General features: G+C 38.3%; 3 protein-coding genes across 3 annotated transcripts in view; 1 reads left to right on the plus strand and 2 right to left on the minus strand.

Moving 5' to 3' along the window:
* Positions 1 to 8,172, minus strand: part of mrpl54 (mitochondrial ribosomal protein L54) — a 71,218-nt gene extending 63,046 nt beyond the window's left edge. The window contains exon 1 of the mRNA XM_039810993.1: positions 7,929 to 8,172. Within this exon, the coding sequence (XP_039666927.1) occupies positions 7,929 to 8,055 (127 nt within the window). The 5' untranslated portion in view covers positions 8,056 to 8,172. The remainder of the gene's footprint in view (positions 1 to 7,928) is intronic.
* A 92-nt stretch (positions 8,173 to 8,264) lies between these two features.
* fam32a (family with sequence similarity 32 member A) lies at positions 8,265 to 10,604 on the plus strand. The gene is made up of 4 exons (XM_039810994.1): positions 8,265 to 8,402; positions 8,856 to 8,994; positions 10,168 to 10,221; positions 10,384 to 10,604. Exons 1-4 carry the CDS (start codon positions 8,329 to 8,331, stop codon positions 10,450 to 10,452), a joined length of 336 nt encoding a protein of 111 aa, XP_039666928.1. The 5' UTR covers positions 8,265 to 8,328; the 3' UTR covers positions 10,453 to 10,604.
* Positions 10,605 to 10,720: 116 nt separating this feature from the next.
* Positions 10,721 to 12,861, minus strand: fh (fumarate hydratase). The gene has a single exon (XM_039810988.1). The coding sequence runs from the start codon at positions 12,797 to 12,799 to the stop codon at positions 11,300 to 11,302; it is 1,500 nt and encodes a 499-aa protein (XP_039666922.1). The 5' UTR covers positions 12,800 to 12,861; the 3' UTR covers positions 10,721 to 11,299.
* Positions 12,862 to 13,424: the final 563 nt, after the last annotated feature.

Below are 13,424 nucleotides of genomic sequence, written 5' to 3' on the forward strand. Positions count from 1 at the left end.
AAAATCTTGGATGTACCCAGGGAAATGTATGAAGTTTGTGTCACATTCCCTCATTATTTTTTGAGTGAGAAGGACCTCCAACACCACATTTTCGATTAGGGATGCAGCCTTCCTGACTTCAGAAGATATTGCTTTTAAAATGTCTCTGTTAAGAGATCTTGTCAGGTTACCTGCCCTAACTTCTTCACTCGGTGTTTGACTGAGGAGCTGGTAGTACGTATTGCTCACTCCCTTTTTGACTTTTTTGGCAATTGTACCTCTTTTCATACCCGAAGCTTTTCGTTTCCTTGTGTGTTGTCTGAGGTGACACACATGTCCGTGGCGGTAAACAGTTAGGGACACCTTTTTTTGTTGTAATGTTGGCCTTTTGCTCATCCAAAATGTGTATTGTGCCCGGCAGGAGGGAAATGTACACACAGCCTTGATATGAACATATGGGCAATTTCTTTTTCTGCTGTTTTGCAATCGAGCATGTTGATATTTGAAGGCAAGAACACAGCAATGGTTTGTTTGGTTGAATTTATCATAGATCACATGTGTCCATGGTTCCCTTAATTTTTTTGTTCCTTTCTCTGGTCTGATTGACCTCCAAGTTTTATTATCTAAAAATATTCTGAACTTCTTAGGAACTGGAGAAATCTTTCTAATTGTATTCTTTTTGTATTCTTTTTTTGTTTGAAATGCAACCACTTTTTCTGCTGTGTTTACAGGATTTGAAGCATCCTCTACACTGTCTTCTGCCTGATCGTCTCCATCTGTAGCCACAGAACCACTCTCTCTACCAAGCTCTTCATCACTTACATGTGTTTCATCCTGTTCAGTCTTTTTCTTCCTGATCATCTTCGTCTGTAGCCACAGAACCACTCTCTCTACCAAGCTCTTCATCACTTATATGTTTCATCCTGTTCACTCTTTTCTTCCTGATCATCTTCGTCTTTAGCCACAGAACCACTCTCTCTACCAAGCTCTTCATCACTTACATGTGTTTCATCCTGTTCACTCTTTTCTTCCTGATCATCTTCGTCTTTAGCCACAGAACCACTCTCTCTACCAAGCTCTTCATCACTTACATGTGTTTCATCCTGTTCACTCTTTTCTTCCTGATCATCTTCGTCTTTAGCCACAGAACCACTCTCTCTACCAAGCTCTTCATCACTCACATCTCTTTCATTCCTTTCAGACGGGGCTACATCATCATTGAACTCGGGCAAGTTATCTATGATCATGTCTGATCCAGCTCCTTTACATACATCTGATGGAATACAGTCTTCAACTTCAGCATTAGTTTTGCTTTCCTGTCTATGCACCCTGTCTCTAAGACCCCTCCTGTTGCTGCTCCATATTACCCACAACCAGTGTTTTTTGGAATAGTTTTTAATTCCAAAAAGTGAAATGGACAATTCTGACCATAGATCTGAACTGTAAGTGGCACCTCTCAAGTTAACTTTTGAAAATTCCCTCACAACAGCCTCCAGTCCTCCTGCTTCCTCCCATAAATCTTTCTGGGATCCTCTCTTTCCCTTTCTCAGTTTTGGCATTTTCCTAAACAAATTCAAAGGACAATTTAAAATGTAATAGTTGATGAAAACGTAATACTCAAAGACACAAACAGTATTTTTTATAGATAGACACCAGTAAAATGCTCTTGAAGGGGGTTCTGTCTGTGATGTGTTTTTTTTTTACCACAAAAGTTGCTTTGTTAGTGATTAATTTATTCTTTGTTATTGCAAACATAAAACTAGGCCTAGACTTTGTCTCACTATAATAATTATAAAGTAATATATAATATATTAAAGTAATTAAACATGATAAGTTAGTGTTCTATCATCCTGTCTTTTGTCAAGCTCTTGAATGAAGCACATAGACCTAAAACCCCCATCTCAAACCGCTGTAAATTTTGATATAATTTGACCACAATTAAATGTAGCTCACCCAATATTTAAGCCCACCTTAATATACCAGACCACCTTAAAGTGCTCATATTGTGCTTTTTGGCTTTTCCCCTTTCCTTTATTGTGTTATATATCTTTTTTGGTGCACGTTATTGGTTTACAAAGTGAAAAGCCCAAAGTCCACCCCAAAGGGCCTTACCATCTCCAACAGATAACACTGTTCACCAACTGCTCCAAACAGTTCTACTGTAGTCCAGCCTTTACTTCAGAGACTAACGTGGTCACTTTGAAACACACGTTATAATGCTCGCCTAGCTGCTAGCGTGGCACTCCCTCATACTCTGCAACTGACAAGCTAGCAGTACTTACTGAGCATGTGCAACTCCCAACAAAGATTGTACAGAATTGAGATGTCTCACTCTGTAGCTAAAACTGAAAGCTCAACACACAGGGTGAAAAGAGGAGCTGCAGCAATGTCCACTACAACAAATATATGGTGTTTTCTGAAAATTAAACCACATAAACCTATTCTGCTACAACCTCAAAATACTATTATGAACCTGAAAATGAGCAGAATATGAGCACTTTAATGTTCTCCCCCTCCAATGTATCAATCACTCTGCTCTACTGTCCCTACTGCGCTCCCCTCCCCCGATACCCCAGTTTCTTGCAACATTATCAAATTTTCCCACAGTGAAATGAGTGCCAGCCTCACTATACACAATAAAGTAATAGTCCTAAATTGTTTTTGCATTTTAACATGCTTGCAAATACAACTTTAGGTATCACATGATAAAAAACATGTTTTCCCTTCCCTACAATGCACTGCACACCAAGCATTTACTTCATAAAAACTCAATAAAATATGTTTAAAATTTGACATGTTTACACTATTCATCAGTAACCTATTGTTGTATTTTACCTTACCTTAAAGCCAAAAACTTCGAATAATTCCATATATTTGAGGAGATAACTGCATTTGCATGTGCATGTGTGTTTCTGTCTGCATCACAATCTTCAGAATAAACCCTGCCCCCACCAAGCACATGTATATGTAACACTTATTTTGTTCCTCTAGAAACAAGAATTCTAACTTTGATTCCTTTGACCAAAATAGAGGAGGCAAGAACAAGGCCTGTAAATAGATGCTGTTTACAAACATGGTGTTTCACCATCATGTGACATATGAGACAACTATGACCTGTAGTAAGTAAAGGCTTACTATTGGCAGCTACTACAGCAATCGGAATGAGAAAATGTCTTTTGGTTGATTTTTGGTGAATATTTTAAACTTTTAATTGCATACTGTTTCACCATCATGTGACATATGAGACAACTATGACCTGTAGTAAGTAAAGGCTTACTATTGGCAGCTACTACGCATCGCCGAAATGAGAAAATGTCTTTTGGTTGATTTTTGGTGAATATTTTAAACTTTTAATTGCATACTGTTTCACCATCATGTGACATATGAGACAACTATGACCTGTAGTAAGTAAAGGCTTACTATTGGCAGCTACTACAGCAATCGGAATGAGAAAATGTCTTTTGGTTGATTTTTGGTGAATATTTTAATCTTTTAATTGCATACTGTTTCACCATCATGTGACATATGAGACAAATATGACCTGTAGTAAGTAAAGGCTTACTATTGGCAGCTACTACAGCAATCGGAATGAGAAAATGTCTTTTGGTTGATTTTTGGTGAATATTTTAAACTTTTAATTGCATACTGTTTCACCATCATGTGACATATGAGACAACTATGACCTGTAGTAAGTAAAGGCTTACTATTGGCGCTACTACAGCAATCGGAATGAGAAAATGTCTTTTGGTTGATTTTTGTGAATATTTTAAACTTTTAATTGCATACTGTTTCACCATCATGTGACATATGAGACAACTATGACCTGTAGTAAGTAAAGGCTTACTATTGGCAGCTACTACAGCAATCGGAATGAGAAAATGTCTTTTGGTTGATTTTTGGTGAATATTTTAATCTTTTAATTGCATACTGTTTCACCATCATGTGACATATGAGACAAATATGACCTGTAGTAAGTAAAGGCTTACTATTGGCAGCTACTACAGCAATCGGAATGAGAAAATGTCTTTTGGTTGATTTTTGGTGAATATTTTAATCTTTTAATTGCATACTGTTTCACCATCATGTGACATATGAGACAAATATGACCTGTAGTAAGTAAAGGCTTACTATTGGCAGCTACTACAGCAAACGGAAATGAGAAAAGTCCCTTTCATTGATTTTTGGTGAATATTTTAAACTTTTAATTGCATACTGTTTCACCATCATGTGACATATGAGACAACTATGACCTGTAGTAAGTAAAGGCTTACTATTGGCAGCTACTACAGCAATCGGAATGAGAAAATGTCTTTTGGTTGATTTTTGGTGAATATTTTAAACTTTTAATTGCATACTGTTTCACCATCATGTGACATATGAGACAACTATGACCTGTAGTAAGTAAAGGCTTACTATTGGCAGCTACTACAGCAATCGGAATGAGAAAATGTCTTTTGGTTGATTTTTGGTGAATATTTTAATCTTTTAATTGCATACTGTTTCACCATCATGTGACATATGAGACAAATATGACCTGTAGTAAGTAAAGGCTTACTATTGGCAGCTACTACAGCAATCGGAATGAGAAAATGTCTTTTGATTGATTTTTGGTGAATATTTTAAACTTTTAATTGCATACTGTTTCACCATCATGTGACATATGAGACAACTATGACCTGTAGTAAGTAAAGGCTTACTATTGGCAGCTACTACAGCAATCGGAATGAGAAAATGTCTTTTGGTTGATTTTTGGTGAATATTTTAATCTTTTAATTGCATACTGTTTCACCATCATGTGACATATGAGACAAATATGACCTGTAGTAAGTAAAGGCTTACTATTGGCAGCTACTACAGCAATCGGAATGAGAAAAGTCCCTTTCATTGATTTTTGGTGAATATTTTAAACTTTTAATTGCATACTGTTTCACCATCATGTGACATATGAGACAAATATGACCTGTAGTAAGTAAAGGCTTACTATTGGCAGCTACTACAGCAATCGGAATGAGAAAAGTCCCTTTCATTGATTTTTGGTGAATATTTTAAACTTTTAATTGCATACTGTTTCACCATCATGTGACATATGAGACAACTATGACCTGTAGTAAGTAAAGGCTTACTATTGGCAGCTACACGCAATCGGAATGAGAAAATGTCTTTTGGTTGATTTTTGGTGAATATTTTAATCTTTTAATTGCATACTGTTTCACCATCATGTGACATATGAGACAAATATGACCTGTAGTAAGTAAAGGCTTACTATTGGCAGCTACTACAGCAATCGGAATGAGAAAATGTCTTTTGGTTGATTTTTGGTGAATATTTTAATCTTTTAATTGCATACTGTTTCACCATCATGTGACATATGAGACAACTATGACCTGTAGTAAGTAAAGGCTTACTATTGGCAGCTACTACAGCAATCGGAATGAGAAAATGTCTTTTGGTTGATTTTTGGTGAATATTTTAAACTTTTAATTGCATACTGTTTCACCATCATGTGACATATGAGACAACTATGACCTGTAGTAAGTAAAGGCTTACTATTGGCAGCTAATACGCCAATCGGAATGAGAAAATGTCTTTTGGTTGATTTTTGGTGAATATTTTAAACTTTTAATTGCATACTGTTTCACCATCATGTGACATATGAGACAACTATGACCTGTAGTAAGTAAAGGCTTACTATTGGCAGCTACTACAGCAATCGGAATGAGAAAATGTCTTTTGGTTGATTTTTGGTGAATATTTTAATCTTTTAATTGCATACTGTTTCACCATCATGTGACATATGAGACAAATATGACCTGTAGTAAGTAAAGGCTTACTATTGGCAGCTACTACAGCAATCGGAATGAGAAAATGTCTTTTGGTTGATTTTTGGTGAATATTTTAATCTTTTAATTGCATACTGTTTCACCATCATGTGACATATGAGACAAATATGACCTGTAGTAAGTAAAGGCTTACTATTGGCAGCTACTACAAGCGGAATGAGAAAAGTCCCTTTCATTGATTTTTGGTGAATATTTTAAACTTTTAATTGCATACTGTTTCACCATCATGTGACATATGAGACAACTATGACCTGTAGTAAGTAAAGGCTTACTATTGGCAGCTACTACAGCAATCGGAATGAGAAAATGTCTTTTGGGTTTTTGGGTGAATATTTTAAACTTTTAATTGCATACTGTTTCACCATCATGTGACATATGAGACAACTATGACCTGTAGTAAGTAAAGGCTTACTATTGGCAGCTACTACAGCAATCGGAATGAGAAAATGTCTTTTGGTTGATTTTTGGTGAATATTTTAATCTTTTAATTGCATACTGTTTCACCATCATGTGACATATGAGACAAATATGACCTGTAGTAAGTAAAGGCTTACTATTGGCAGCTACTACAGCAATCGGAATGAGAAAATGTCTTTTGGTTGATTTTTGGTGAATATTTTAAACTTTTAATTGCATACTGTTTCACCATCATGTGACATATGAGACAACTATGACCTGTAGTAAGTAAAGGCTTACTATTGGCAGCTACTACAGCAATCGGAATGAGAAAATGTCTTTTGGTTGATTTTTGGTGAATATTTTAATCTTTTAATTGCATACTGTTTCACCATCATGTGACATATGAGACAAATATGACCTGTAGTAAGTAAAGGCTTACTATTGGCAGCTACTACAGCAATCGGAATGAGAAAAGTCCCTTTCATTGATTTTTGGTGAATATTTTAAACTTTTAATTGCATACTGTTTCACCATCATGTGACATATGAGACAAATATGACCTGTAGTAAGTAAAGGCTTACTATTGGCAGCTACTACAGCAATCGGAATGAGAAAAGTCCCTTTCATTGATTTTTGGTGAATATTTTAAACTTTTAATTGCATACTGTTTCACCATCATGTGACATATGAGACAACTATGACCTGTAGTAAGTAAAGGCTTACTATTGGCAGCTACTACAGCAATCGGAATGAGAAAATGTCTTTTGGTTGATTTTTGGTGAATATTTTAATCTTTTAATTGCATACTGTTTCACCATCATGTGACATATGAGACAAATATGACCTGTAGTAAGTAAAGGCTTACTATTGGCAGCTACTACAGCAATCGGAATGAGAAAATGTCTTTTGGTTGATTTTTGGTGAATATTTTAATCTTTTAATTGCATACTGTTTCACCATCATGTGACATATGAGACAACTATGACCTGTAGTAAGTAAAGGCTTACTATTGGCAGCTACTACAGCAATCGGAATGAGAAAATGTCTTTTGGTTGATTTTTGGTGAATATTTTAAACTTTTAATTGCATACTGTTTCACCATCATGTGACATATGAGACAACTATGACCTGTAGTAAGTAAAGGCTTACTATTGGCAGCTACTACAGCAATCGGAATGAGAAAATGTCTTTTGGTTGATTTTTGGTGAATATTTTAAACTTTTAATTGCATACTGTTTCACCATCATGTGACATATGAGACAACTATGACCTGTAGTAAGTAAAGGCTTACTATTGGCAGCTACTACAGCAATCGGAATGAGAAAATGTCTTTTGGTTGATTTTTGGTGAATATTTTAATCTTTTAATTGCATACTGTTTCACCATCATGTGACATATGAGACAAATATGACCTGTAGTAAGTAAAGGCTTACTATTGGCAGCTACTACAGCAATCGGAATGAGAAAAGTCCCTTTCATTGATTTTTGGTGAATATATGTCTGAGAAAATTCTTTGCAATCTACCAAAACGGTAATTTGTAGACGGCCCCTTAGACAGAACCTAACAACAGAACAGGAAGTTAAAATCGAATATCAAGTGAATATCAAACGTCCAGCCAACTTCACCGCGCTTCAAACATACCACAGCTATTTAACAACTGGCACTGAAGAACATTGCGAAAACAGATGCTACATGTCTTCTTTACTCACCGACTTTCTTAGCATATCCACATGTCTGTATTTTGTTTAATACGTTCGTCCTGCATAGCGACGTCGTAGCGTTGGTTGTGATGCATTTCGTTAAAGTGACTATCCTAAATAAACTGTACCCTGACATTTTACTGTACGTTAGTTGAAAACGAAGCCCACCATGCTACAGTTTGACCAAAGAGTGACATTCAGTCCCTTCAACTTCCGTTTTGTGCTTTGTGTTTGGCCCTGTGAAAAGTATCTACTGCTCCTCTCTGGCCGGGAAGATACACTGCAAGACGACTAGCTAAGTAGCGCCCTCGGGTCATTTCGCTTCAGTCCGATAGGTGGCAGCACCGCTACACGTGAGCCGGGTACCATAATAACAAAGTAGAAGAAGACGGTTGAGAGCTTCTCGAAAATGTCTGAATACGCTGCGGCCCAGAAGAGTACCCTGAAATTAAAAGGTGTAGGAGCCATTTCAGCAGGAAAAAAGTAAGTCTTGTGTCATTTTGTATATTTTAGTAAGAGACGGTGCGTTTTAATCGACAAAAACTGTCGCAACTGATAAAAGCGCTTGGTATTCAGGCAAGGCTAATGTTAGCATGTCTGCTAATCGAAAAACAATATTACGTTAACGTGAAACGTTACTGAGATTATGTGAATAGAATAAAGTCATATTTGGGCAAATTCATTGTCGAAATAGCATTGTACAGTGAAAACCACTGGTCTCATCTGTGACCTTAAAAACTGTACACAGTGACAATACGAGTGTTACAGTCATGGCTAAAAACATTAGCTAGGTAACGTTAAGTTAGCTCAAGTTAGTCATGTCCCTGTACAAGTGTAATCATTTGTCTCTTTCCTGCCTGTTGGAAGGTAGCTAGTGGTTGACCTGACAAGCCACTCATCAACTAACTGCTCATCCATTACATATCTTTTTTTCAGGAAGAAGAAGGATAAGGAGAGTAAGCGTCGCCTGGAGCAGGTCGCGAACAGTCAAAACGATGAGGAGGAAAAAACCAAAGGATATGTTGACAAAAGAACGCCTGCTCAAATAGCCTTTGACAAAATGCAAGAGAAGAGGGTAAGTTATGGTTCTGCAGTGATTGGTCAAGAATTTGAGGCAGAGACATAGCTAATAAAAGATGTTATAGGATGTAAAAGTCAAATTTAGCAGAAGATAATATCTATTGACTAAATTATCCAAAAAGCTCTGGCCGCTGCTGTCTTTTTGGCCACCACTACCATAAGTCTTTACCACTATCAGCCACAATGTCCTAGTAGTATTGGGCGGGGGCATACTTTATGACACAAGCCAGCAATAAGAAAACCAAAATCACCAATCTTCAGATGCACACAATGGGGTCTTTGTAAGCACAAAAAACTTAAATCCAAAAGACCTTTTTGGAAACTTTCCAGGCATACAGTATGACAAATACTGCACTTTTGTTTCTTTGTAGCTTAGCTTATTTAAAGCTAATGTACTTGCACTTTCTACTTGTTGTCTAGAGTTTGGACCTTCTCAGTTGAATGCACTTAATTGTAAGTCGCTTTGGATAAAAGCGTCAGCTAAATGACATGTAATGTAATAATGTAATGTAACAAATGAAGACTTTGCACACTTAGCTTTACAACCAGTAATGCTACAGATTATTAACTTATGCGCTGTTTTGAACTTTCCCGTTCAACCAAAGGGCTGATTAAATTGGAGCTGAGATTCAATATAAATCTTTTTATGTTTGGGTAAGGTTAATGATTTTTTCAGTCTTAGTTTATTAGTCATCACATCATACTGTATATTGGCAACATGTATTAGCCATTTTCTACCCAAACGACAAAGTTCATTGTATGAAACAGTAAATGTTGCGACATAATGTTGGGGGGAGCATACACATGGTGAAGCACCATAACATCTACTGCTCAAGAACTTTGGATGTTTCTAAATCTAACACATTATATGTTTAGAATATGACCAGCTACAACAGGCAATTGCAGTAATTGCATAACATTAAGGCAGTTTTAGCATGTGATTTATTGCTAACAGTGTGATATTTTCAAAGACTCCAGCTGTTTTCACTCACACTCACAAATTAGTCCATGTCGAGATTGTGGTTTTAATAGTGTTGCTGTTTTGTAGTATACTGGTAGTGATGTGTTTGTGGAGGTATTTACAGTGTGCCTAAACTGACAGGGATTAATGTGTATTTTTAAGGTGTATTTTGTATTCATTTTTATCTCGCTCTCTTTTTCCGTGAAGCAAATGGAGAGGATTTTGAACAAAGCATCAAAGACACACAAACTTAGAGTCGAGGTAAGTCATGTCAGATCTGGCATAGCACCATTCAGTCCAATTTGTTAATTCAGTGAAATATGCTTTAGTCGGTAGAATATACATTGCAGTTGAAATGATTTTAGATTTATAAACTGAGAAAAGAAAAAAATTATGTAGCTTCTATTGTTTGTTGATTTGCAGGATTTCAATCGGCACCTGGACACCCTGACCGAGCATTATGATATTCCCAAGGTCAGCTGGACCAAATAGAAGAGGAGCAAATGGTCATTTTGTTTTTTTTGTTACCGCAAAAGTCTTGCACATCACATTTTTGTTTGCTTGTTTTAAAATGTCCTCAATTGGCATTCAGTCATTATGATTTAAATCCTGGTGTATACAATAAAGGACTTAGTTAACTTGTATCTATTGTTTCTTTGTCTTGCATTGTATACATCCTTATGATTTGACCACATAGCAGATCGGCTATAAATTTAAAGTGTATGTATGTGTGTGAGTAAACAATATACATTAAGACAAATGCCAGAAACCAGAACATACTTGCTTTTTAATTAATACATATTAACTGGCTGCAGAAATGGCACACATACTGTAAACCAGAACATACAAGGTACAGTAGCCCATGCTGAATTATTTGGGATGGCACTGTGAACATCTGAACTACCATGAAGGTACCAACTAATAGTCAAGAAGTATTTAAGACTTTAAATACCAAAACTTATCAAGTTGGTATACAAATACACACTTTTTACTAAACTACTTTTGACACAGTGGCAGTAAAACAGTACGATGTTTGTGTGACGAACCTGGGTTGAGTAGCATCTTCAAATATGTAATTGTATCAATCAAATGGGAGGATTTACTGTTTTTACACCAACAAATGTATCACAGTGTAAATACAAACACCACCACCAGTTTGTAAAACACAATAAGAAGCAGCATCAAACAATAGCAAAGCATTCTCAAACTTTTTATTATGAGATTTCAGAGAATGTTTGGTTCATACAGTTCAACCTCTTTGATTTAATTGGAAATAGTCTTTTCTCACACTGGAAAATGTATTTTCTTTGCTTTGTAGTGTTTCTTGTGTTATCAGAGTTTACTTTGGCCCCAGCATTTCACTTGGCTTCACCCACTGGTCAAACTGCTCCTCGGTCAGGTAGCCCAGCTCCACGGCCACGGCCTTCAGCGTGGAGCCCTTCTTGTGAGCCGTCTTGGCGATGGTGGCTGCTTTGTCGTAACCGATGTGTGGGTTGAGTGCGGTGACCAACATGAGAGACTCGTTCATGAGCTTGTTGATCCTCTCTGTGTTGGCCTCGATGCCCACCACGCAGTTGTTGGTGAAGGAGACCGATGCGTCGCCGAGTAGCTGAGCTGAGTTCAGCACGTTCTTGATCATCATAGGCTTGAAGACGTTGAGCTCAAAGTGTCCGTTGCTGCCTCCGATGGTGACCGCTACGTTGTTTCCCATTACCTGAGCTGCAACCATGGTCATGGCCTCACACTGGGTGGGGTTCACCTTGCCTGGCATGATGCTGCTTCCTGGTTCATTCTCTGGTAAGATGAGCTCTCCCAGGCCTGAGCGGGGTCCTGACCCCAAGAATCGGATGTCGTTGGCAATCTTCATCATGCTGACAGCCACGGTGTTCAGAGCTCCGCTCAGCTCCACCAGAGCATCGTGGGCTGCTAGAGCTTCAAACTTGTTGGGAGCGGTCACAAACGGCAGGCCTGTGAGGGAAGCAACAGTAGAAGCTACTTTCTCAGCAAAGCCAATGCGGGTGTTGAGTCCTGTCCCTACTGCTGTGCCTCCTGCCGCCAGCTCATACACCCTGGGCATGGCAGCCTTTACTCTCTCGATGCTGTACTTGACCTGCTGGACATAACCGCTGAACTCCTGTCCGAGCGAGAGCGGAACAGCATCCTGAGTGTGTGTGCGTCCAATCTTGATGATATCTTTGAACTCCTCAGATTTGGCAGCCAGAGCGCTGTGCAGCATCTGCAGGCCGGGCAGCAGGACGTGGTGGACCTCTGTGGCTGCAGCAATATGCATGGCAGTGGGAAAGGTGTCATTGGAGCTCTGACTTTTATTGACATGGTCATTAGGGTGGACAGGATCCTTGGAGCCTAGTTTTCCTCCAAGGATCTCAATAGCTCTGTTGCTGATCACCTCGTTGACGTTCATGTTGCTTTGAGTGCCAGATCCAGTCTGCCACACCACCAGAGGGAAATGATCATCCAGTTTACCAGCTGAAACCTCATCTGCAGCCTGGATGATTGCATCTGCTATCTTTGGGTCGAGGCCGTACTCCTTGTTAACCTCAGCAGCCGCTCTCTTCAGAATACCAAAGGCCTTGATCACTTGGATTGGCATTCTCTCACTTGGTCCCCCTATCTTGAAGTTCATGGTGGATCTGACAGTCTGGGCACCGTAGTACTTGTCAGCTGGGACCTTGAGCTCACCAAACGTGTCCCGCTCGATCCTGTACTCTGAAGCGGCCATTCTGGACGTGCAGATGAGGAGTTTAGAGTTGACGTTAACTCTTTGCAAAGTCAGGAGGTTGCAGTTAAACTGCTGGACGCGTCTCAAAGACCGAAACATGGCTTCTCACTAGAGGTGAATCCGGGGGGAGGTCAACGCAGCCTTCCACATTGTGATCTGTCATTGGGTGAAAAGGAAACTGATCGTGAGTCAGCCAATGGCGAGGTAAGAAAGGCGGGACTTCCGCTGTGGCTGTCGTATCGAGTGGAAATGATCAGGCTGCTTCATCCGGATCAGTGAAGCGTCTCACAACATTGCAGGTTTGCACTTCCGGTATACCAGCGAAGGATAATTTACTTTGTAGAATAAAAGTCAGTAACCTTACATAACTTAAATGTCAACACCAATTTAACAATACATGTAATGTATCCAACAGGCCAACTTTTAAAGAAATATTTGACATTTCTGATACATGGAGTTTGTGATATTGGTATAGAAAAATTTAAAGTAATCAACAATGCATTGAATAACATGTTTTTAGTTACAACATGCTATGTGCCCCTATTTATTTCTATTTCTGTATTTGTGTAAAACTACATAAAGTTGTTGGGGTGTGGGGGGGCATTTCTAATGTGATGTGATTGTGTAATGTGATGTGTGTAATGACACTGAAACACATGGAAGTTGATTACACACTGTACTGTACATGGACCCAACTGGGTACAGAAATCTAACCAAAAATTAG

This window comes from Perca fluviatilis, chromosome 9, assembly GCF_010015445.1.
Source record: "Perca fluviatilis chromosome 9, GENO_Pfluv_1.0, whole genome shotgun sequence".
Classification (NCBI taxonomy): Eukaryota; Metazoa; Chordata; class Actinopteri; order Perciformes; family Percidae; genus Perca; species Perca fluviatilis.